Source organism: Pleuronectes platessa, chromosome 22, assembly GCF_947347685.1.
Source record: "Pleuronectes platessa chromosome 22, fPlePla1.1, whole genome shotgun sequence".
In the NCBI taxonomy this organism is placed as follows: Eukaryota; Metazoa; Chordata; class Actinopteri; order Pleuronectiformes; family Pleuronectidae; genus Pleuronectes; species Pleuronectes platessa.
The window spans coordinates 8,393,516-8,417,439 of NC_070647.1; the positions used below are offsets into that span (position 1 = coordinate 8,393,516).

The 23,924-nt window shown below is 43.3% G+C and overlaps 1 protein-coding gene across 1 annotated transcript in view; it reads left to right on the forward strand.

Moving 5' to 3' along the window:
- The first annotated feature begins 240 nt into the window (after positions 1 to 240).
- celsr1a (cadherin EGF LAG seven-pass G-type receptor 1a) overlaps positions 241 to 23,924 on the forward strand; it is an 84,944-nt gene continuing 61,260 nt past the window's right edge. The window contains exon 1 of the mRNA XM_053415327.1: positions 241 to 3,819. Within this exon, the coding sequence (XP_053271302.1) occupies positions 285 to 3,819 (3,535 nt within the window). The 5' untranslated portion in view covers positions 241 to 284. The remainder of the gene's footprint in view (positions 3,820 to 23,924) is intronic.

The window sequence follows — 23,924 nt, forward strand, 5'->3', positions numbered from 1 at the left end:
CAGAGGGGGAACACAGCAGGTTCATGGTAATACGCTCCTGGGGAGGAGGAGGAGGAGGAGTGGAAGATCCACGGAGCCATTTTGTACTCATTTTAAACTCAGTGCTGGTTAACGCAGCCGCCGCGCGCCCTGGATACGCAGGGACTATGGATACCGTGCGTCTTTTTCCACACTGAAACTTCACCATGAGGGATAAAAGCAAAGCGCGGTGTCGGGAAAGTTAATGCGCGTGTGGAGGTGTTTCTGTGAAGTTGAGAGTGGTTTTTTTTGGCAGCTTTACGAGCATGGAGCCACAGAAGTATTGGATGTGGGTCTGTGTCCTGCTCAACGTGCCGCTTGCGAGGTGTCTGGAGATGCGTCTTTCGGAGACTTCACTGCCCGGGACCGTCCTTGCTAACCTGTCGCTGGGACCTGGATGGACTTATAAAATTGACAGGACTTTATCCCACAACTTCCCCCAGAGCCTTTTCCAAGTGGGGAGGCAGGATGGGGTCGTCCGCCTGTCCCGAGAAGTTCAGTGCGCGAACACACTGAGGAACCCTGCGCCTGTTTATTTCAGTTCAGGTTCCTCCACATCTGAGGACGTCGTTTTGACACAGTTCAACGTGTTTGTCCATGGCCGAGACTGTTTTATTAAATACAAGAGAAGGAAAGCGTCAGGTAAGCCAGACATCCTCATAAAACACCTTTATGAAGTGGAGGCAACTTCCTGCTTACCCGCAGGTAAAGTGCTGTTGAATGTAACAGAACATCTGCCTGCTTTTACGCGCAACATCGCTTTTTTGGACACTGAATGCGTCGGGAGAGACTTGGTTGCAGTGTTCAGACGTGGGGATTTATTCTTGGCCAGGGACTTGTGTTTAGGTCACAGAGGACAGCCAGAAGTTAACTTGCACTGCGCCTTGCACAGCTCCCAAGGCGGCATACTCTCCGTGCAGCTGAGTCTGACACTCGTGAAAGTGCCCAAACCGCATGGATCCTTGTCAGATTCTGTCCAGGAAAAGTCTGGCAGAGTGAGCCGCAGGGGAAAGAGACAGGTAAACACGTCTCCCCAGTTCCAGCTCCCCAACTATCAGGTGTCCGTGCCCGAGAATGAGCCTGCGGGAACGCGCGTAATCACCCTGAAGGCCACTGACCCGGATGATGGAGAGGCAGGGAGGCTGGAGTACAGCATGGAAGCCTTTTTTGACAGCAGGTCCAGTGACTTTTTCAATATTGATTCTCAGACAGGGAGCATAACAACTGTCCAGCCCTTAGACAGAGAAGTCAAAAACACCCATGTGTTCAAAGTCACAGTGACTGACAGTGGCACCCCAAAAAGATCTGCTACTTCTTACCTCTATGTCACTGTAAGTGACACTAATGATCACAGCCCGGTGTTTGAGCAAACTGAGTACCGTGTTAGTATCCGGGAGAATGTAGAAGTGGGTTTTGAAGTGATGACAATCCGAGCCACTGATGGTGACTCCCCCTCCAACGCCAACATGATCTATAAGATTGTGAACGGCGAAGGGGTCAACACTGTCTTTGAAATCGACCACCGCAACGGCCTGGTCCGGATCAGAGAAAGGCCTGACAGAGAGACCCGGTCCCAGTACCAGCTGATTGTAGAGGCCAACGACCAAGGCAAAGACCCAGGCCCCCGCAGTGCGACCGCCACTGTCAACATTTCCGTGGAGGATGAGAATGACAACTACCCGCAGTTCAGTGAAAAGAGATATGTGGTGCAGATCCCAGAGAATGTGGCAGTCAACACAAAAGTCATTCAGGTGGATGCTACGGACAAAGATGAGGGGAACAACGCCAAAGTCCATTACAGCATCATCAGTGGGAATGTTAAAGGACAGTTCTATATTCACTCCCCCACTGGTGTGATTGATGTCATCAATCCTCTGGATTATGAGATAATTAAGGAATATAAATTGCGGATTAAGGCACAGGACGGTGGGAGGCCTCCGCTGATAAATGGCACAGGAATGGTGGTGGTACAAGTGGTGGATGTGAATGACAACGCCCCCATGTTTGTGAGCACACCTTTCCAAGCTACTGTGTTGGAAAATGTGGCCATTGGTTACTCTGTGATCCACATTCAAGCTATTGATAGTGATGCAGGAGAAAACGCTCGATTGGAATACCGGCTCACTGACACCTCACCAGATTTTCCATTCACCATCAATAACAGCACAGGCTGGATCACTGTGAGTGTTGAACTTGACAGAGAGACCACCGACTTCTACACCTTTGGCGTGGAGGCAAGAGATCAGGGGATGCCTCAGATGTCCTCCTCCGCCAGCGTCAGCATCACGGTGCTTGATGTGAATGACAACGTTCCCACGTTTACAGAGAAAATGTACGCGCTGAAAATAAATGAAGACGCTGTGGTGGGGACCAGCGTGTTGACAGTTACAGCTGTGGATAGAGATGTAAACAGCGTCGTCACATATCAGATCTCCAGTGGCAACACGAGGAACCGATTCGCCATCACCAGCCAGAGTGGTGGCGGTCTCATCACCTTAGCCCTCACCTTGGACTACAAACAGGAACGCCAGTACGTCCTGACCGTCACCGCCAGTGATGGAACACGCTCCGACACAGCTCAAGTGTTCATCAATGTGACAGACGCCAACACACATCAGCCTATCTTCCAAAGTGCCAACTACCAGGTGATGATCAGTGAAGAAAAACCAGTGGGCTCCACTGTGGCGCTAATCAGTGCAACGGACGAGGACACGGGGGAAAATGCTCGCATCACTTATGTGATGGAAGACAAGGTTCCTCAGTTTAAAATTGACCCGGATACAGGTGCCATCACAACACAAATGGAGATTGACTATGAAGACCAGGCCTCCTACACGTTAGCCATCATTGCTAGAGACAACGGCATCCCTCAGAAATCTGACACCACATATGTGGAGATTATCATCCTTGATGCTAATGATAATACTCCTCAGTTTCTCAGAGATATGTACCAGGGGTCTGTATTTGAAGATGCACCTGTCTACACCAGTGTTCTCCAGATCTCTGCTTCAGACAGAGACTCTGGTTCGAACGGCAGATTGAGCTACACATTTCAGGGTGGCGATGATGGAGAAGGGGATTTCTTCATAGAGACGTACTCTGGTATCGTGAGAACAGCTCGCAAACTGGACCGGGAGAATGTTGCTGTGTATAATCTAAAGGCCTTTGCTGTAGATAAGGGAGTTCCACCTCTAAAGGCAGCTGTTTCCATTCATGTTGTAGTGCAAGACATAAATGACAATGCCCCAGTGTTTGAGAAGGATGAGCTGTTTATTGATGTGGAGGAGAACAGCCAGGTCGGATCCGTCGTGGCCCGGATAACTGCTGCAGATCCCGATGAGGGCACCAATGCTCAGATCATGTATCAGATCGTAGAAGGAAATATCCCAGAAGTTTTCCAACTGGACATTTTTAACGGTGACCTCGTTGCACTCACAGATTTGGATTATGAGACCAAAACAGAATATGTCATAGTGGTCCAGGCCACCTCAGCACCACTAGTGAGCAGAGCCACTGTTCACATCCGCCTGGTAGACATGAATGACAATCAGCCTGTGCTGCAGAACTTTGAGATTATTTTCAACAACTATGTCACCAACAAGTCTAACAGTTTTCCATCAGGAATAATAGGAAAAGTACCAGCCCATGACCCGGATGTATCGGATAAGCTACGGTACAAGTTTGAGTCTGGAAATGAGCTACGTCTTCTGCTGTTGAATGAGGACACCGGGGATCTGAGGCTGAGCAGGGATCTGGACAACGACAGGCCCCTGGAAGCACCCATGACCATCTCTGTTTCAGGTAGAGTTCAATTTTCTTATCTGTTTACCTGTGTGCATGCTATGTGTTTTTTCTCCGTGGAAATTCTAACTTTTCACGTCAGTGACATGTGTCTGAACCTGCAAAGAAAAATCGAATAAGCGGGTTAAAATGGCAAGTCACATGTGGTGGCTCGTTGTGTTTTGTCACCACGTGGTGTGTATCCTTTAACTGCAGAGTGGATGAAGAATTCTCTGTTGAATAGACACAGGGCAGGTCTCTGCTGTGTGCTGTTGACGGTATGTTCAGTCAGTGTTTGCTGGAGGCTCTCTGCAGGATCCGGTTGTGCTGCTTTTATGCCATTCGGATGATAAATGAATTACGTGCAAGTGGTTGGTTGGGGTTGTAAAAAGTGCTATTAGAAGGGTGCCCTTATAACTGAGCCGCTTTGTTGTTGCAAATATGTGAGTTTGTGTCACAAGTAGGAACTCACACATGCATATGGTGCAAGCATATGCACACTCGTGATTTATCCCCCTGAGAGCCCGTACAGGCCGCACTCTTTGAGGAGCCAGACGTTTTTCGGCATTTTGCAGGTGCGCTGCAGGGGTGTGAATCAACAGCTTGTGGCAAGATGTTTCGCTAATGTTGCTTTTCACACTTGAGAAGTGTTAAATCCAGAATTATGTTTGGAAGAGGTTTCTATATCAAGTGGTTTGAAGCAGAAGGCGTGTGAGTTCATGCTACAAGGTCATGCACAAGGAATTTCTGTTAAGTTGCTTTTTCTTCCCCCACTACAGAAGCAGACTTTGTTCTTTTAAGTTAAAGATTAGACAAACGCAAACACTTGGAAATTCACACACCTAAATTGGCAAGTTAACAGCTACAGTCCAGTCAAACACACACACACACACACACACACACACACACGAGAAAGCACAGTGGCATTAATCAGGCAGTCAGAGGCAGGCAGGGTAAATCCAATACCCTGACAGAATAACTACCCTGTCACATACTGACAGCTGGTTGCCCAACCTTTCTTTCTTTCTGTCTTTCTCTCTCTCTTGTCTCTCCCTATGTCTGTATTAGTTGCTCTCTCTCGAAGCACATTAAGCGGAAAATGGGCAAACAGCCCAACGTAGCCCTCCTGCTCTCGGTGTCATCCGATCATCTCTCAGAGCTCGAGAATTCCAGCATATCGTACATAAAGTGACAATACACATGAGCTGCTGTGGACATGTCTGCACCACGGCAAACTCACATTCGCAGCACAAAGTCAAGCCTTTGGTCATTTTATGGCTCTGGATATATATTGTTAATGACTTTGCATGCATTATCTTTTTTCCATGCCCATTCTTGGAAACTTTTGGCAACTTGAACATCCTTCTTCAATCACATTCTCTCCCAGTGTCTCTGGGCTAGTGACAGAAACATTGATGGGCTTAATGCAGTGGTTTCCTCGCTGGTCTTAATGTTTGAGTTAATGCAACACACGGTGGTTCATCAGGCCGTGTTAGGCTTGAACCAGATGTCTCTCCTTTTACCTCTGACAGGATTTTTGCTGAAGTATTTATGGCTTCCCTTTGTCTCGGAATAAAGACAGACTCTCCTCTTACAAACGCCTCTCATAGTTGTTAAAGACGACCTGCGGAGCATCTGAAGAGGCAGTTACTGACCACAATAGTTATGGCCCTCATTCAGCGCCTCTGCATTCATGTTCGTCAATAACGGTTGACAGTGCCTGAAGTATCCCTGACAACAGTGACCTCACGGTAGTCCCCAAGAGGAGTGGACATCATTAGTTGTGGCCATGTCCACACACATACACATGCATACAAGTAAGCGCGTGACTATGCACAATTGAATGAATGTAAACTTAGATTAAATAACAGCTCCAACCCCTCCTTTCCTGGTGGCGCACTCTGATGTCAAATGTTAGGTAACCATTACGGCGGATTTCTTGACCTTTTAACCTAGTACTCCTGGGAGAGGAAAGCGTGTGTGTGGTGGGGGGGAATTGGTGAGCTAACAGCGCCCTTAACAAGCACTAAGAGACAAGACTCTGGTTTTGTGGAGCATTCAGTTTAATGGCGTGTTTGTTGTCTGTTTTGACCTTTTCCCTGTCACCATCTGTTTGTTTCAGGCTTGTTTGTCAGAATTTTAGGTTCGGCTGGGTCCAAATTATACTCAATCTGGGTTAGGGTCTGGTTTTACACTTATAGATCTCAGATCAATACCTCATGTAGAGTAGAACCAAAATAATTAAAGGTATGACAAAAACATTTGTTCATAGCTGCTTGTTAATTGACAGTCCATCATGCTGCTGTCGATGCACTCTCAATTAGGGTCTCTCTAGGTTGACAGCATTTCATATCTAATCTTATTATCCCTATCTGTTTGGATGTGTCCTAACTGTTCTTGGAACAGGTGCTTTTATTCTGGCGAGCAAAAGGCCTGAGAAGAGTTCTCAAGCCCTACCCTGAAACACAAGAATGCCTTGATAACTCCTGAGATACACTCACTTAACACACTCTGCTAGCCATAACACTGTTGAGTCTGTCCTCGTTCTCACTCCCCCTCCGCCTGTGTGGATGGGTCTGTGAAACTGTAGCTCATTGGTTTGATTGCTGAGGGCTATGTGTTCTCACTGTAAGAGCTCTTATCTGCACTTGTTAAATTTCACCTAAAACCTTTGGAGTTTTCACTCTGTTTTCCAAAAGATGAGTATCTGTCAGTTTCTTTTGACTGCATTGAGTGTCACTGAATCAGAGAGGTGCAGCATTTCAGTGCACTGCAGCTTCATCCCTCCCTCACAGCCAGTTGACTCTCAGGCCCACAATGCCAAAATTTACCAGCACTTGACTGACCTTTTTTTTAATAAGACTTAACCATCTGCAATCCAGAGAGAGACTTTCTAAAATGGCGATAAAAAGAAAGGCTTGCTTTTTAATCAGCCCTGAAGGGACTTCTGATCTTTGGGAAAATGTTGACATAGAGTTAAATTGATCCCAAGGAACCAATCAGAGTTGATGCAGTTTATGGCCACTGCACAAGGGTTCACTGTCAAAGTGTAGACTTCTAAAAGTAATAAAAGAAGCAGCATGCTACATGTGACAGAGGAGAGTGTCTTATTAGTCAGTAGGTGCAGAGTAGAGAACAGAAGCATGTGAATGGAGGTGTCGTCTGTGATTACCCATCTCCCTCTGAGTTTGATTCTGCCCTTTTTCCTGTTGTGACATTCACATGTTTGTCTTTTAATGCAGCAGAATGTTGTCCTGGTCCATTGCTTTCACAGCAACAGCAAAAATCTCCAAAACACAGAGTTTTGGTTTACTGTGCCGGTCCTTATCGCCAAAAGCTCTCAAATCTCACTGTCTCTACAAGCGCACATCTTTGTAAGTGTCCTCCGTGTGTGGCACCTGTACTTCATCGTTCGATTTTTGTATTTTTCCCATTTCACATTTGTTTGATTGTTTCATCATCTACAAACCAACTCTTTCACTTCGGACATGTTCCTGCTGTATTCTCACATAGGACATTTGAGCTCTCACATAAAGACCGTCCAGATCATTTCAGGAAAATGTTCGGCCCTCAGTGCATGAGTCTCTCTGAAGCAGATGATGTTGCATGTGTCTTTCAGGGCAGGGAAGGCATTTACGAGCAGTGTAATATGTCCCCGCTACCAGCTTAGTCAGACATGTAGCTGCCACATTCTTGAAGTTTTCTGCTTCCTGATATGCAAAAGGCATCACCTAATGTGCACTTGAGGTTTTTTTTCTAGGCTGATGTGTGTTTTTTCCTTCGAGTTCAAACTGCAAATGTTAAATCTTGCTTGAACTGGCTATAGGTAAAGCTGTGCTGTGATTGTTACTTAAATGATTAGAAATGATTGATGCTAAATCATTTTTTCCACCCTGGCTCTGATCTCTTTCCTTACCCTGTGTGAGCGGGACAGCGTGCTGCTACATGCAGTTATACCCTTGAAACGCCCCCAACCCCCCCTTTTCCCCCATGATGCTTTGCTTCCAGCTGCTTCTGCATTGGCTCTTAATCCAGAACAAGGAGCAGCATAGCTAAGCTTTTTAACATTTCTTTTCTCATCCGTTCCCCCAATACACACCTCCTGTGCTTTCTCTCACCACTCCCTCTCTCACTATTCTTAATTAGATTTCTACTGTGACAAAAGAACTTGAGCTCAGCTGAGATAAAATGCATCTGCTGCTGAACTTTCACAGGAAGACCACTTGATAACATTCCAGTTAAAACTAAAGCTTTGTCATTTATAAGGAAAGAAAAGTATATTACTCCGTCTTTATGAGGCTCAATTACACTGGAGACTTTTGCTTGTGATGCGTGGATCTCTGTATGAATTCATTAATTTCACCCGGCAAGAATCCTTCCTCTCAACTCTCTGCATCCTTTTTTCTTGGCGTTCTTTTGCTTTCAAACCGTTACGCTTGTTTTTGAGATCACACAAAGGCAAATTGCTCCCTGTGTGAGTCAAGGGACCAACCCTTTCCTGGCGCCCTTCTATTGCAGTTTTCCCATCTTTTGCTGTATGTTCTGACTTGAGAAATGTGACTCCTCACTAGAGCACAGGCGTGTCAGCGATGCGCAGACACAGATAGTGATGCCTTTTGACCTCTCACGTGGGAGATCAAAGCAAGACATGGGGTTTAACAAAGATATAACCCTTTACTTTTCGACAAGACTTAAGCCGATGGAGAAAGTGGTTGTAGTAAAAGGGTGCTCTACCATGCTCTAACTTAAATCATGGTGTTTGTGTGTGTGTGTTTGTGTGTGTGTTTACTTGGTAGAGGTCTGTGTGTCTCAGCCGTATCTACAGCAGCTCATATGTTTTCCTGCTGTGTCAGTGTGAGATATGCTGCCATTCCAGGGCTTGGCACCCTCAGTAACTGATATCAGGAGATCCCGTTCATTCCTAAGATATCACACACTCTGGCTTGGTTACAAAATTTGCCCCTCACCTCATTCCCCTCCGTCTCCTCCCTTCTACTACATAAATCTTACAGGTCTGTCCTCTCAACTTCAGTCTTATTGTTTTTCTATTTGTCCTTTAAGTCCTCTCTGTACATTTTCAAAGAAGGAACCTGTTGCCCGTCCCAATTGCTTTGTGTGTTGTTCATGTCTCAATCAAAACATGTGTCTTTCTTTACCCATTACCCTGTCTTCATCTTAAGCTTTTTTTGTGCAGCAAATGCTCAACATACACAATACATGTTAAATGTTTTCTTGCACCTCATATATTTTAGCACCAAAGACTCAGTTTAATCATGGGATGTTTCCTGGGTTGGAAGCAGGGAAGGAGAGTTATTATAGAACACTTGCAGGTGTCTCCATATTTGTGTGCTCAATGAATGGGAGAGGAATCACATTCATGCTTAATCTTGTACATCCACACTGTGCTTTAGTGTGTGTATATGTGTGGGTGTGTGTATGTGTTTGCCTGCAGGCTGTAGTCTAGTTTGAAGTGTAAATTCCACAGGACCGGTCAGTGTTCCAACTCCACTGATGTCTGAACGCTCAATTACAGGGTAGAGAGACGTTTAAGGATCCAAGGCTGTCTTCTAATGCCGTCACTGCGAGTGAGAAGCATTATAGCCACACTCGGACTGTGGGTTGGGTGCCCCCAACCACTCCCCCAAGAGAGATGCTTCCCTTTAATTTGTGTGAAAGATGAATTAAAAGTGTTGAGGTCAAAAGGTTTTGATTCACAGGAAAGCATGGTCGTTTTTTAACATGCAAATCCATTTCTGTCAGAAATCCGCCATACATTTTTCTTCCCACACACTTAATCCATGCGCTGCTGTCTCCAGATCAGTGTTTTTATTTCCACCAGGAAATCTCTGTGAGCGTTTCGCTGGGTTCTGTCGCTGGATGGAAAGTGAGGTGCAAAGTGTGGTATCTTCCCATCATGCAAGTGTGTTTGTTGTGGGGATTTCAAAGAGGGATTGTTTGTTTGCAAACACCTAGGCGTTGGGCTCGGGCTCAGCAAGGTAAGGGGGGTAAAAGTGGGGGTAGGAGAACAAGGCTTAGTTTTTCCATGTGGTGTGTGATAATTCTTTGGATTTTTGCAATACCTTTTTAAAACATTTGAGTGTATAATTGTATTTTTAAAGTGTGTGTGTGGATGTCTGTGCTGTGTTGGGATCCGCATCCAGTTATACACACAGATGACACACACACCTTTTCTCCCCTCACTGTCACACGGCCAGGGTTATCTCTCGTTTACATGCTGCAGGACAGTGATTTCACCACTCAAACTCCAACAGGCTTTAGGTGGTGGAGGGGTCATATTTGATTGTAACCCGACACACCTCCGTCAGCCTCTTGTTCCAATTCATTCCCTCTCACTCGGATGGCGACACAATACTTGTCTTTGTCTCCCTCGCTGTGGAGGCAAGGGAAGCATCGCGGCTCGCAGGCAGCTCACGAGTGTGACATTACATGCGTCATGATGCACGATGACCAGCTGCTGGAATGTTAAGTGGTGGCAGTGGAGGTTGAGTTTGGTGGGCCCTGAGGGTTCAGCTATACAGTATGTAGCTAGAGTGAACGACGAGTATGACAGTAAGGGGGGAAGAGGCAAAAGAAGAGAAGGAAGCGGGAGATAGGGAGACAGCTGAAGCCCTCTTTTTTTGTGTGTTGGCCAGTGTTCACACCGCAGGGCCTCATGCTCAGTTATTAATTGTGGCTCATATCTGATTTTGTGGGATGTAGTTTACGTTGCCCGTAGGAACCTGCATGATTGACTGAAAGGGATGTCTAATGATGCTGTTGCAGAAAAATAACTTATTCCAAACACATCCCTGTTTATCTGCTTGTGGCTTTTGCTCCATTGTTTTGTCCTCCCATACAAACTCTGGCTCAGGCGAACTGCTCTGGTGCCACATGTGAGTGACATGACATTTACTTGCTGTCAAAGCAGCACTGACAAATTTAGACCTGAACATTAAAATTCCAGTCGTGTGTCTATTGCATGCCATGGGGTCAAATTTTATGCGGATGCACTGTAAACATGTGTTCATCAGTTTGAGTTTGATTTTTACGTTTCTCGGGTTACTTTATAAATGGTTTGGCCTTAAGCTCCATCGTTGACCTTTTTACTTGGGGAAACCAGACTTTACCTTGAGGAATCCCGTCTGGTCCCCAGTCTAGACCAAAGACCAGGGGAAGCAAAATAGTCACCACTAGGGCCCCTACGATGATGAACAACCTGCCTGAGGAGCAGCGGTCATTTGTCTCATTGTATTTAGCTTGCTGCTTCTTGAAAAGCACAAATTAGGCACATAACAGTCCTAAAAGCTCCTCATCCAGGACATAGAGAAAAAACAGTAAGTATTTTTTAGATTGGATCGTAATAAGTATCCCTCAAAATGTTGAATTGCCTCCTAAACTGACTCATCTCCATCAACACCCTCTTTTGGTATACGTCTGTCCTGTCACTTTTTCTGCCATGCCCTGTAACTTTATATCTTAGCCATTACTAATAAAGAAATCCTTGCTTGCGGTGTGACAGTTCTATGCGTGATGCAATGGGCTACAATCTTCTCAGCTATTAAGACTTGGCATTGGCTCTGACAATGCAGGTATTAAAATGAAATGTCAGACGGCTTAAATGGATTGAGGTCCCTGGCAAGAACAAACCATTATCTGTTTAACGTTTAAGGAACTTTTGCTTAATCCAGAGCTAAATAAACAGTTTCCCTTTTGCAGAAACATAGTTCAAACACCAATTCCGACATATATGGAACGTTTTTTAAATAAGGACAATCCCACTAACTTTCACATTGTCAATAGCTGAATTGCCTATTTGTTCAGACTGAGTGAACCGCCACCTGTCATCAATCTGTTGCTTCTCGTTCACTTGTGGTTTTGTCAGTATTCAGGCCTCTGTGTTTTACAACTTGTTCCAGCACTGCGCTCGCTCTTGCAGCCCCAAGTGTAGCCCACTCTCAGTGAATACTCTCAGTGTATACAAATAAGTTGTAGCCACATGGGGGTTAGATGTTAATGTCTTTTTTCTCCAGTGTGACAGAGGCTTAATAAACACCTAGTTAAAAACAAACCAGAATAGCTTTTTGAGTTACAGATAGATGAAAACTTTTCTAAGAGCAACTTTCCCGCAAACTGACACCTTCCCGTAATTGCCCTACTTCAAGAAGTCCTTGATTGGGGCTTGATCGCTGATCCTCTGTGAATGCTGATCTTGGACTCCACAGAAAGACTTCATGCCAGATTTAGTTCTCAGAGGTGTCATTCCCCCATCACCAGAAAAGAAGTTGGTGACAGGTGTAATCTTGACAGTTAATAGCTTGTGTGTGGGAACTTGTCGATTCTCGCCCGGCTCTCAAATTGTTGTCCCTTTTATGCCGTACTGTCTGTCAAACAGCACTCGACATTCTCAAAATGTTATCTTTTGATTCGTTTGGTTTTGTTTATAGGTTACAGGTGGTGTAGATGGATCTGTGGTTTCTGCTTTTCCCTGTAAGATTTATAACTGAAGTCGTTGGCAGCATGATAGATTACCATACTTTCAAAGCCTTTAATTATATAGATTGTATAGACAGTATTTCTTCCAGGGCATTGAGTACAACCTCGCCTCACCAGGTAAATTGAAGTGAAAAAGGGACGTTAAACTGGTGGCCGGCTGCTGTTTAAGTCACTGTATGGCGGCTGCCTCCTCCGTGTAAGCCAACAGACATGAGCCAAAGTAAAAAGCCACAGTACTTTCAAAATACATTTTTCCCAAAGATTCTTGCTGATGTTTTAGGTCATTATTATCACGCTGATGTTTGTTGTGTGTTAGTTTTGTGTGTTAGTTTTCCGGTAGGTTCGGTTTTGAATGGGGTGAATGTTATGATTGACAGCTGAGACTGGCAGGATCTCGCTACTGCGGATCCATCTCCTGATCGCTACCACATAGGCTCCATCTTTAAATAAGATCTTTTCTGCATAGTGGGAGAGAGTGGAGATGTTTTACATACATATGGTGCATCCTCACATCTGCCAGTGTGGTTATAGAGTTGTATTTGCTGAAAGGATGTCACTTGTCTATGATAAATCAGTGTTGTCAATCATCTTTAGATTCAGATATTGATCACATGACTTATATTACAAAATGTATGTTTTAAGACTCCATCTATTCCCACAAAGGTAAAATTGCTTCCTCTTGAGCAGGTCAAGCACAAAATAATTGAATATCTTGCTCACAGGCACTTCAGTGGCCTGGACATTTACTGTCATGGAGGATTTTGAACTCTGACTTAGAGGGGACACTGATTTTGGGTTGACCCCTACCCCCTGTCTTTCTCTGGTATGTCAGTCACAGACAACTGCTGTCATCATGGGTGTCCCTTTACAACCTCCTGACAGCTTCTGTTCTACTCTGACAGCCCCTTCCAGGTTTGAGTTGGAAAATACACGTGAATACACACTTACATATTAACACAAAGCAAACATTTATTTGTGAATGCATCTGCAACAAATGACCCATTACCTCATATTTTATTATAAAGAGTGGAGCAGGGTTAGCAGGAAAAGTTTACACCACACCCTGAGCCATACTTGGCTCCTACTGGCGGAGCGGCTTAGGCCTCTATAAGCATTTCAAAGGAAGAGTCTAAGAAGTGCGGATTGAAGCTTTGTATGTTTTCTCCAGACCCTCCAGGCCTGCTCTTTTAACAGAGAGTGGGAGACACGGATAGCTGTAGACAGAGGGAGCTCCAAGGTGTATTTGGTTTGCTTTGCCGTTTGATGGGGTGTCAAAATGCTCCTTTTGAACTGAGACATCCTCCTGTTACATTTTGGATAGGGTGACTCGTGCACACAGGTAAAAAAAAACACACATTAACTGTACAGAAGCATGCATTTGCATCTGCTCTCGCACATGAACAAACAGGTACGGTCCCCTGCCTCATGTCACACACGATCTAGGTCGTAAACCGGACGTGGACTTTGCAGTGGCCGACCTCTTCCCCTGGAGTGTTAAGGCCAAGTTTCACACAAAGATCTTCTCCTTCTTTTATACAGCACACACAAAAAAAACCTCACCCTTCTAAAATGTCTTCAGTTACATGTGTATCAAAGTCGAGGCTACTTAATCCTTCAAGAACAGCTTTTACCCAGCAACTTTAAAATGCTGTCTAAGGTTTCCAGGGATTTTTTTCTGGCACTTGTTGTTACATCCATATAAAAAACTATGAAGCATATTTATATAGATTTTAAATAGTACTTTACTAATTCTGAAAAACTTTCCCTTTATTTTTTAAAGTTGACTAATGAATGGGTGCATTCATCACTCAAACTACATATACATGTTATTATCGTTTACAAGAAGATATAAGGACATTTGAAGTGTTACCACCCTTTCCCCTCATCAGCTACTCCCACAAATAGAATCTACTTCTGTATGGAACACTGATTAAAGTGTTTTTATCAATATGAGTATTAGATGTTCAGGAACACTCCTGACACCTCTGCCATGGAGCAGGACCCACAATGCTCCTCTCTGTTTGTCCCATGTGATGTTGGGAAATAACAGTCGTGCTGCTGTCTCCCTTCAATAGCCGCTTATCAAATTACAGTCTGGTTTAAAATGAGAAGCTGTTTGTCTGTGTTTGCACGAGTTTAGTGTCTTTGTGTTTCTGTTTGTTTGTGTGTGTGTGTGTGTGTGTTTGTGCGTCTTACCGGACTGCAAACTTTCTTATTAGAAGGAGAAACTCGGGGTAAAGATGTGACGGTGCCGCTCAAACTAGCAAACTGAACTTCTGTGACCTAATTTTTTTTCCACTTGACGTCACCTCCCTTCTTTTTTGTTCCTGCCGGTCGGTGTCAACACTGATGCACTGCAACAAAGTGGGTACATCGGCTTGTACCAGTGCGTCAGTCTAGGCTGTTAGCCAACTCCTAATCCTCCTGGAGTGCTGTAAGAGACTGATGGCGGCACTCGCTGTCTGACTGCAGACGCTCCTGATAGCACACTGACTGACTGGCTACCTCCACTCTGCTCAGGAACCTCGAAGACACTACCTTGATTGATTTCCACTTTGATTTAGCTCAGTCAGTAATGTAGCCGTCAGACTCATTACACTTTTATAATGCTTGTAGAGGAACTGCTGCTGCCACTCAGAACTAGAATAGTTTGTTTTTAATTGTCAGTTTATCAGAATATGAAAAATAACATTTCAACGTTGAAATCCATGTCTCCTAAATAGCACTTAAGCCAATTATAGAGCGCTGGTATCGTCAAGAATCTCCTTCGTTCCATGTCTGCTTTCTGTCAGGTCAAAAAGTAACTTACCTGATGAGGCAGTGCAATTTCACAGTTTGTGACCTCTGACTTTGGACTTTTTCAACTTTGACACCCAGGAGGTCAGGCAGACAAAGTGGAGGGCTCAGGCTGAAGCAGCTGAGGGCTCAGTGGCTTTAAACACAGGTCTTATCTGAGTGAACCTCCACTTACTGTGGGGTCATCTTGACTGCCACTGTCTGTGCATCACAGATAATGTCACAGCCTCCTTTTATGCCGTACTGTCTGTCAAAGAGCACTCCACATTTTTGTTTGTTTTTCTTATAGGTTACAGGTGGTGTAGATGGATCTGTGGTTTCGGCCCATCCCTGTAAGATGTATTACTGAAGTGGTTGGCAGCATGATAGATTATCAGACATGGAATAAGTTACATTCCTGGTTTCATCAAGCTTTAATGGGACCCTTTTCTGTTTTTGTTGTGTTACATGCATGTTCCTTCCAGCCTTTTATGGGATTTTTACTTAAAGATGATGTCCAAACTGAATTACAGATATTTTCCTGAAGGGCTGTATGTGAGAATGCAAAGTCCGAGCTTTCCTGCCTGTCTTCTACTAAAATGTCAGAGAAATGTTGGAGAAGACGGCAAGAAAATGTTTAGACATTTTTCAGCAAGCGAGTAGGCTTGTTGAAATTATTTCTTACATGTGGTGAAACACAACTGAAAAAATCTATCTCTGGGTGAAAAATAGGTGCCATACACATAGAAGTTGCTGATGAAGATAGCAAATTGGAAAGACCACGGGATTCGAGAGCTTTTGGTTTTAATTCAATGGGCCTTAAAGAAAAACATGTGATTTCTGCAGCACTACAACATGCCCTGTGTCCAGGTATGCTCCACCCAGACTCCACCCCTCACCTGAATATTCCAGACATTTTCCTGTTGTTCGAATTCCTTCATGCGGTCCTTGTCCAAACCCAATTTTCATACATCATTTGGAGCTTATGTCTGAAAACAGCTTTAGAGAGTTGCAATGCTCACATGATATTTGGTGCCTGGTGTGAGAAGTACTACTACTACTGAAGATCAGCTGTAAGTTGAAAGGTCGATATGAAAGAAAGACACGTGTTTTCTGATCCCTCACATGCGGCATCAGGATTTTTGACTTTTGTGGGCATCTTTTCTCACAGTAAATCATTTTCTTATCTGATTCATCCTTTACTTCAAAGCCAATACAATTGCCTGTTTCACAATGTTTGGCAGTGTACAGGCATAAACCGTTAAAACCTGTTTGCCCACCTGCTGTGATTAATTTAGCTGGATATTAATTTCAATAACGCACTTGAAAATAGAATGAACATGACGTTCAGATCTGATGAAGATTGAAACTGATTGGAGTTAGTGTGCCGGTGTTCTTCTGTGACATTTTAAATTACAATCAGGTTTACTGTAAAGCTGCACTGTTTACAAGGGCCTTAAGACAGGGAAACAAACAAGGACATTTATAGGAGTGGATGCTTTTACATTGGCAGATGATTTCCTCTCTTCCATTAGGCCTCAGTGTTTGTCTGATTGATTTTGAGCTGTTTGCACAGTGAGTCCTATCTTCCGCTCTAACGGCTGGTATTCGCCCATGCAAACTGCACTGCGATTGATTTACCTTGCGGCCATAAATTATCATTTAGTCGTGCAACGTTTCCTCATAAAATATTTAATAGCACATTCTCACTTAATAGCCAGATGCAGTTGTTTTCATTCTAATTTCATGCGAAGTATTCGGCGCGCTCATGGTTTACACATTTAAAAATCAAACCTCATGAAATCTGTTAATGGTTGGTCCAAAATAATGATTTACACATCAGAATAATGGTTTACAGACTTAGTGAGTGAGACGTGGATGTTTTCCTCTAAGTAAACTATGCAGTAGAGAGCGGTGGTGATGCCAGAAGCAGGTAGACCATTGGCATTTCAGGCTGACGCGACCAAGCCCATGGTTTCAGACAAACAAATGTTCCCGGTGCTGACATTCAAGCGTCAGGCTATCATTTGCATTTTTTATCTTCCTGTATATGGGAACTTTTTTCTGTTGGGGGATACATTACCTCTTCTCTGTTTTAACATGTTAAAAGTCTGGATTTGTTTGTGCCTTTAAATGCTGATTGCCTTCTAAAGAGCCAGTGAGCAGCTTTCTGTTTTAGGTGTGAAGTGCTGATCTCAGCGTGTCAAGAGTCACACAGGTTATAATGGGCTCACAGGACAATGCATTTCAACAGAGACTTAAGAGTTTCAGTGGAAACCCATTATTATTTGGACCACTGTTAGGTTGAGTACATTTAAAGGCTCTGGAAGGTTTGTCACATCCAATTGTTTTCAGTTTGCTTTTAGCCACAATTCCCCTTTTTTTTTTTGTGGGACAACATATTATCATGTTGTGTTTTTAATGTGAACCCTAATTTAACATATGTGTATCAATGAAATGATCTACATAAGCCCTAAATAAAGTCTGGAAATGGCAGAGTGACCTCTGAGTGCTTCATCTTTGCACTGGGCCGCTTCCTGAGGTATTCAGTGTGTGGTGGTCGCGGCAGCTTTGAGGAATTGGTCATACATCTGAGCCGTGAAACCCTGGGGCCCGAGAGAGGCCCCTTCGTGTCCCACCAATGTGTGTGATGTGCGGAATGAGTCGGTTCAGCTCCAGACTCCAGTGCTTACGATCCCCTTACTGAGGGTACAGGGCTGACAGCTGGCTCCTCATGCCTGGCATGCTCCTGCATACTGGTGCCATCGAACACATTCATCACTACGTATACACACAAACCTATACTTGTATATAACATTCCACTGTCGATGGAGAATAGCTGGCTACTGCTCCTATTAGTTTGGATAACAAGCTTGGTTGAAGCAAATGGAAAACTACTTTTACTTTCCTGTGCATATAAACACAGTCATGAAATATATATACACAGAGAAGAACTAAAATAAATGTCATATAAACTGTTTTTCATTTAAACTTTTGATGCAACATTTCTCATTTTACAAGCAAAATAACAAGAAGAAACAGTGCTTCCAAATTCTTTACAGTTATTTCCCCCATGTCTTTTTCTAAATGTTGTGATGGACATGATTTGTGTCTGTCATTTTTGAAGAATCAAGAAATAAGGGGATTTTTCAGTAATAATATTTAGTTGGCCTTCTTTACTTCAGGGAAACAGCTAATCTGGGTCAGTCCAAAGGTAACAAGATTCACGGTTTATATATTTTCAGCAAGTTTGGAAAAGCGCTTGGTCTACAGGCTGTATATTCTTATTAATTGAACAGATGCTTTAGGAAAGTGGTACAAAATTAAAAAGTGTATTTCCCCAAAGTTCTTTTAAACAGACTGATTCATACATTCCTTTCACCTGCAGGTCAGCGTGTTGTTGGACAAAAAAGGCGACGTACTGTGAAGGCTTTTAAAGAACATGGGAAATGTGATTGGCTTTTCATTACAGAACACGTTTTTGCTTGCTAAGTATCCAACCAATTGAACCAGAGTTCCTCGAGTCCTCAGCTCTATAGGAAATGAACAGATTTCCCCTACTTCTATTTGTGTTGCTTGAAGGGTGAGCACACTTATTTACTCTTTAAGGTGTGTTTCAAGGTTGACAAAGACAACACACACACACACACACACACACACACACACACACACACACACACACACACACACACACACACATCTGTGTGTTTATGGCGGGACTCTCCCCTACACACTGTGCATATAGGACACACAAATGTGAGTCAGTGTTGTAAGACAGTATCCACATGAAATTATAGAGGAGAGCTGTGGTTAGTTGTTGTGGTTTTGCTTCGGGGGGATATTGGTTCACTGTGGGGATTATCACCCCACACACACATTCACATGTATGAACACAACACACAACCACCCTTGTGTTCACATCCATACCTGCTCTCTGTAGTCACTCATTTATTCAGTGGGGTCCAGAGGGCTGCAGGGCTGATTAAGTGGAAATGGTCTATTATTACTAAAGCGATGACAGTAGTTGTTTGAAGGCATCAAACATAGGCATACCTCTGGCAGTGTGTAAGCGGAACTGTCCTTTATTGCAGTTTGCACACTTTTATTCTTTTTCTGCAATTCAGTGTGTTTTTTAGTAGTGTTCATCCTACACATTCTTATTTAAAGACTGTTTTCTCTTCAGCAAATTTGACTTTCTCAGAGACAACTATCTGTAACACGTTTGAGAAACATATATTATTTAGAAGACTTGTGTACTCACATTTCTATTTCCATACAAATTAAATATGTACTATGTTTCTGAAAGTAAATCTATGCATAGTTATAGTGTTTATTTTTAGCTGTGCCAGCAGCATGGCTCTATGAATTTTGGGTTGGCCATTAGTTCCTAAGGCGTTCCAACGCATTAATGAAAAGCTATTAGATTAATTGAAAGTTCATACAGACATTCATCGTCTCCAGGGGATGATCCCCCAAAGTTTCATCTAGTGCCACTACCAGCTAAAAACTAATATTTGTCCCACACTTATTATGCTAACACGATCAGCTGAGATTCTAACCATGGTAATTGGTAGAAGTATAGACACACGCGCAGACACTTTTCTACGACCATTAAAGGGCAGTTATCGTTCCCTCTGGTTATCAAGTCTTGTGATGACCTCCCACCAGGATCACACTGGATAACTTGGCACAGATGCAGGATCAATAGAGTGCTCAAACTCGTTTGTGCTGTACTTGGCGTTATGTTTTGGATGTCTCCCACAGATTTCTTTTCCTACTTAATAGTCTCCACATTCCAGCCTGCACCACAGGAATGACTTCACCTGCAAGCTAAACCAAGAAACATCCTTGTAATTTGATCGAGATTTACCAATAAATGTGTGTGCAATCATGCGAGTGCACCTTCATGGAGCATGTGTTCAGCTTTTGCCAATAGATCTCAAAGTACACCCTCAAAACAGATGCATAACATTAGCAAACTACCAAGTTAGAGACATAACCGAGGAACCTAATAAAACCTTTAGCTTTTGTCTTATTCTAGTGACCTTGTTCCTTTTCTTTCCTTCATGTCGTAACATATCTCCCAACTTCAGTAGCCTTCCTTTTTTTTTTTTTGCAGAAATATTCTCGTTTTGTGATTGATTGAGGGTTAGACAGTAATTTATGGAACTATTAAAATGTGTCTCTCTGGGGGTCGAGTCAATAGCTGTGTGATGTTGGGGCTTGTACCTGCAGGTTGAGCCGAAAACAAATCTTCAGTGTTTCCCCACTCTAATAAATCCCCCTTCATGAGCAGAGAGGGGGACGTAGTAATTTAAGGTGACAAGAAAAACACATCTGAATTGTTAAAGCTGGTTGGACAAAGACCAGACAAATGTCTGTATGTTGTGTAGGGTCATACCTCCTTGTTTGAGTATTAATATCTATAGCATGATTGCGAAACAGGGAGTAGAAAAGTAAAGTGGTTTTGGTCTGAATATTGAACATGGCGCTACTGCCCCCATTAGAATAAGCTGTTAGTAGTGCTATATGACACGCTGACAGTAATAACTACCTTGATTTAAGTTAGGAATGTTGTCAATTTGTCAGGAAGGGTGAGAATCAGAGAGAACACACATGCTAAAACTATGTGGGTATGTAGCACATATCCACCAGTCTGTAATACTACTTTGCCGATATATAGACCACAATCAGAAAGGTGCAAAAAACAGCTGCAAAGCTGGAACTAGTGGATTTATTTAGGCCCTTCTGCTTGAAAATGTTCTCAAAGGCCCCTCTATTTATTAGCATAGCTGGTATTGATTGTTTTTCTGTCAATCTGTATATTGGAGGTAGTTTATTGGTCTTAATCAGGTCTGAATTGGAATAACTTTATTATTTATTGAATGGCTTTCAATAAAAGTTCTTTCTGAATGTATCAATAATTGGCCATAGGAGCAAACACTGTTAAACCAGATAATTAATTATATAAAATATTAACTGTCGACACTTTTAGGAAAGTGCATTGCCAAACAGAACCTGAACTACATCGAGATTCACCAGAAAGCACCTAGTAGGTTGACAGAAACTGATCCGTTTCGCTGCCTCCCTCCTTTTCTTCCTTGAAGCTGACTCATTACCACGCACCATTCTTGTCAGCCATGTCAGCGAGCACAATACAGTGACATTTAGCTGACCCTCAGGAGGAGAAGAGGAGGGGAGAAGGAGAGGGGTAAACAGAGGATGAAGGAAGAGACAGATACAGAGCGAGAGGATGGAGGGTCTGGCTGCGATAAGCCATGAGAAGAAGGGAGTAAAGTGAGAAATAAGGAGGAGGGAAGACAGGAAGGAAGGATAGAGGATAGTGGGAAGAGGTGGGGGGTCATCTCCCTGTTTTACCCTCACATTCCCTCTTTTTCTGACTTCAAAGAAACTCCTGGTGAGAAGGAATTATTCCCCTCCGCTCAACCGTACTGCTTTGTTACACCACTGTTTTCTACCCTTTCTTCCTCCTCCTCTACAACCCCCACCACAGCCATCTACTTCTTTGCTTTTAGTCTTGTAAATGGGATGTTACCCACTTTATTTAAAACCTTCTAGTGGTGCTAAGTGTCTTTGCTGTTACTTTATTTTATTTTTGCAGTAGCTATCTCTCTAAAGCCACTAACATCTGGATTTTGTCTTCAGCTATCGCCATTCATTCCTGTAACTTGTGTTGAGGTCAAGTTTACCCATGTTTAAAGAAGGCTGCATATTTGCACTAGTTTTGTTGAAAAAATAGGATGGATTTTTCTTCCTTCAAAGGAACACAAACCTTAGGGAATTACTAAGATCCCTGGAGATTAACGAGATGAAAGCCCCAACCATTAAAAACCCAGTTAAGGGCCCATAAAACCCAGACACACGGGGAAAAAAACACAAGGAGCACAAACGGCCTTTGTGAAATGCACCTGAGCTGCCCCTTTTCAATCTTTCGGCGACCTTTTAAATCAGAGAAAAGGAGAGAGAGTAAAATGTTCCAGTTGTGGCCCGTCCAGCCTGAATCGCTGACGGCAAAGGGCCAGAGGAGGATAGAAACATCAAGAGGTCATCTGGCAGCCAGCAGCTCCTGGTGGGCTTTGAGCCTGGTTGAGTCTGAGATGTCTGTGCAAGCGCTCAGACATCTGTGTCTGTATCAGCATTGTTTCAAGCTACAGGCTGGATCGCTTGGTGACTAACTGATGGACTGAATGCATGAATGAATCAATGAATTTGACTGCTTGACTGGGTGCCGGGCTGACTCGTTTAATTACCTCATGAATGACTCATTGATTGAGCAAATGTTTGGCTGGTCGACCAACTGGCCCACTGTGCATGAACAGCTGATACACTACATATGTTACAACTAGAGGTGGGAGCGATTAATGGATGTATTCTCAGCCTCCCGAGAATCTTCAAAAAAACTGTAAATCCATACACATATAGGATTAAGAAGTTAAAACAGTCTTAAAGGTCAGATAATCTACAGGTGTACACATTCCATCTGAATCATGAATGGAACTGGGGACTACAACACAACAAGTAGAACTGATATTGGTGATTTGTTTCACTAGATTGTTCCATTTCTGACATTTTTTCCCATTGACATCAGAGATAATTGTATTCGAGGAAAAGGTAATGTCAGATTTGATATAAAAATATGAGTCTCATGCAGATTTGTTATGACAGCATTGTTGGTGATTATGTAGTAAGGGTTTTTATGAAGTCCATTTGAATTCTCTCATTTACCTGTGCACCTCTGCCTCTGGTGCAACTTTTGATATCATTGATAAGGTGGCCAATACTATAACCAATGCTCAGTTCAAGCTACGTGATTTTATCCGGAATTTCTGAGTAATTTGATTCGTCAATTGCTATGTTTGAACTATCCAAAGATATAATTCGAGAGCAGATCAGTCACAGGTTTTTCCTGGAGAAAGATCATGTATCATGCCACCAACTGCAACATTTCCAACTTTCAACTTTCAGAGTTTGTGTATTTAAAGTTGATTTGAGAGCACCACAATGCCCCCGGACTTTGTACTACAGACATTATCGTTGCCTCATGTCTGTCGCTGGGCCTACCCCTCCCTCACAGTTTTAAAACCCCTGGAAAATAGTTTCGGTTTCTGCCCGGAGCAAAACTGGAGGTAACTTAGTAAAAACTGGAGGTAACTTAGTAAAAACTGGAGGTAACTTAGTAAATATGCTGAATATCAATTTTTGAGACTCAACACAGCATCAAAACAGGATTTTATTCAATGAATGTGTGGTGATCGACTACCCTCTGCTCAGTTGAGGACACATCATTTATTCAAGAAACATCTCTGAAGACCGTTTACAACCCCAGTGTGTATATAACTCTGCTCGCTCAGCATTTGTCGCTCTGTCTTCTGATAATTGTCGGTTTTCGCTCTTCCTCTGACAGCCCCACGGATCCGGCTAATACATTAACAATTTATAGTGTTTCTCTAGACTTCCTGAAGTTGACAGCATGTCTGAAAGCGAGCCTCCAGGCATGGAATTCTCGACAGGAGAACAAAGGCAGAGGTGGCTGGGGAGTTTTACCGTGTCTAATTAGGAACGAAAACTAACAATTATAGCAACCTGCTTCTGCAAAAGTCACTATTCTGTGGAGTTTGATCAGCTTTTTCCTGCCTTGGTAGGAGCTGACAGAGGACCTAAAGTGAGGCATGGCTGGTATTCTCTTCTTTTAGCTCACCATGTAACCGTCACACTTGCCACTTGCTGAGGGGCACTTGGACAAAACGCGGGAGGATGTCCTGTAACATCTCAATTTAACATGTCTGCCCAACACTTTTAAAAGATCAACAACATATTAGCAATACATTGTCAGTTAT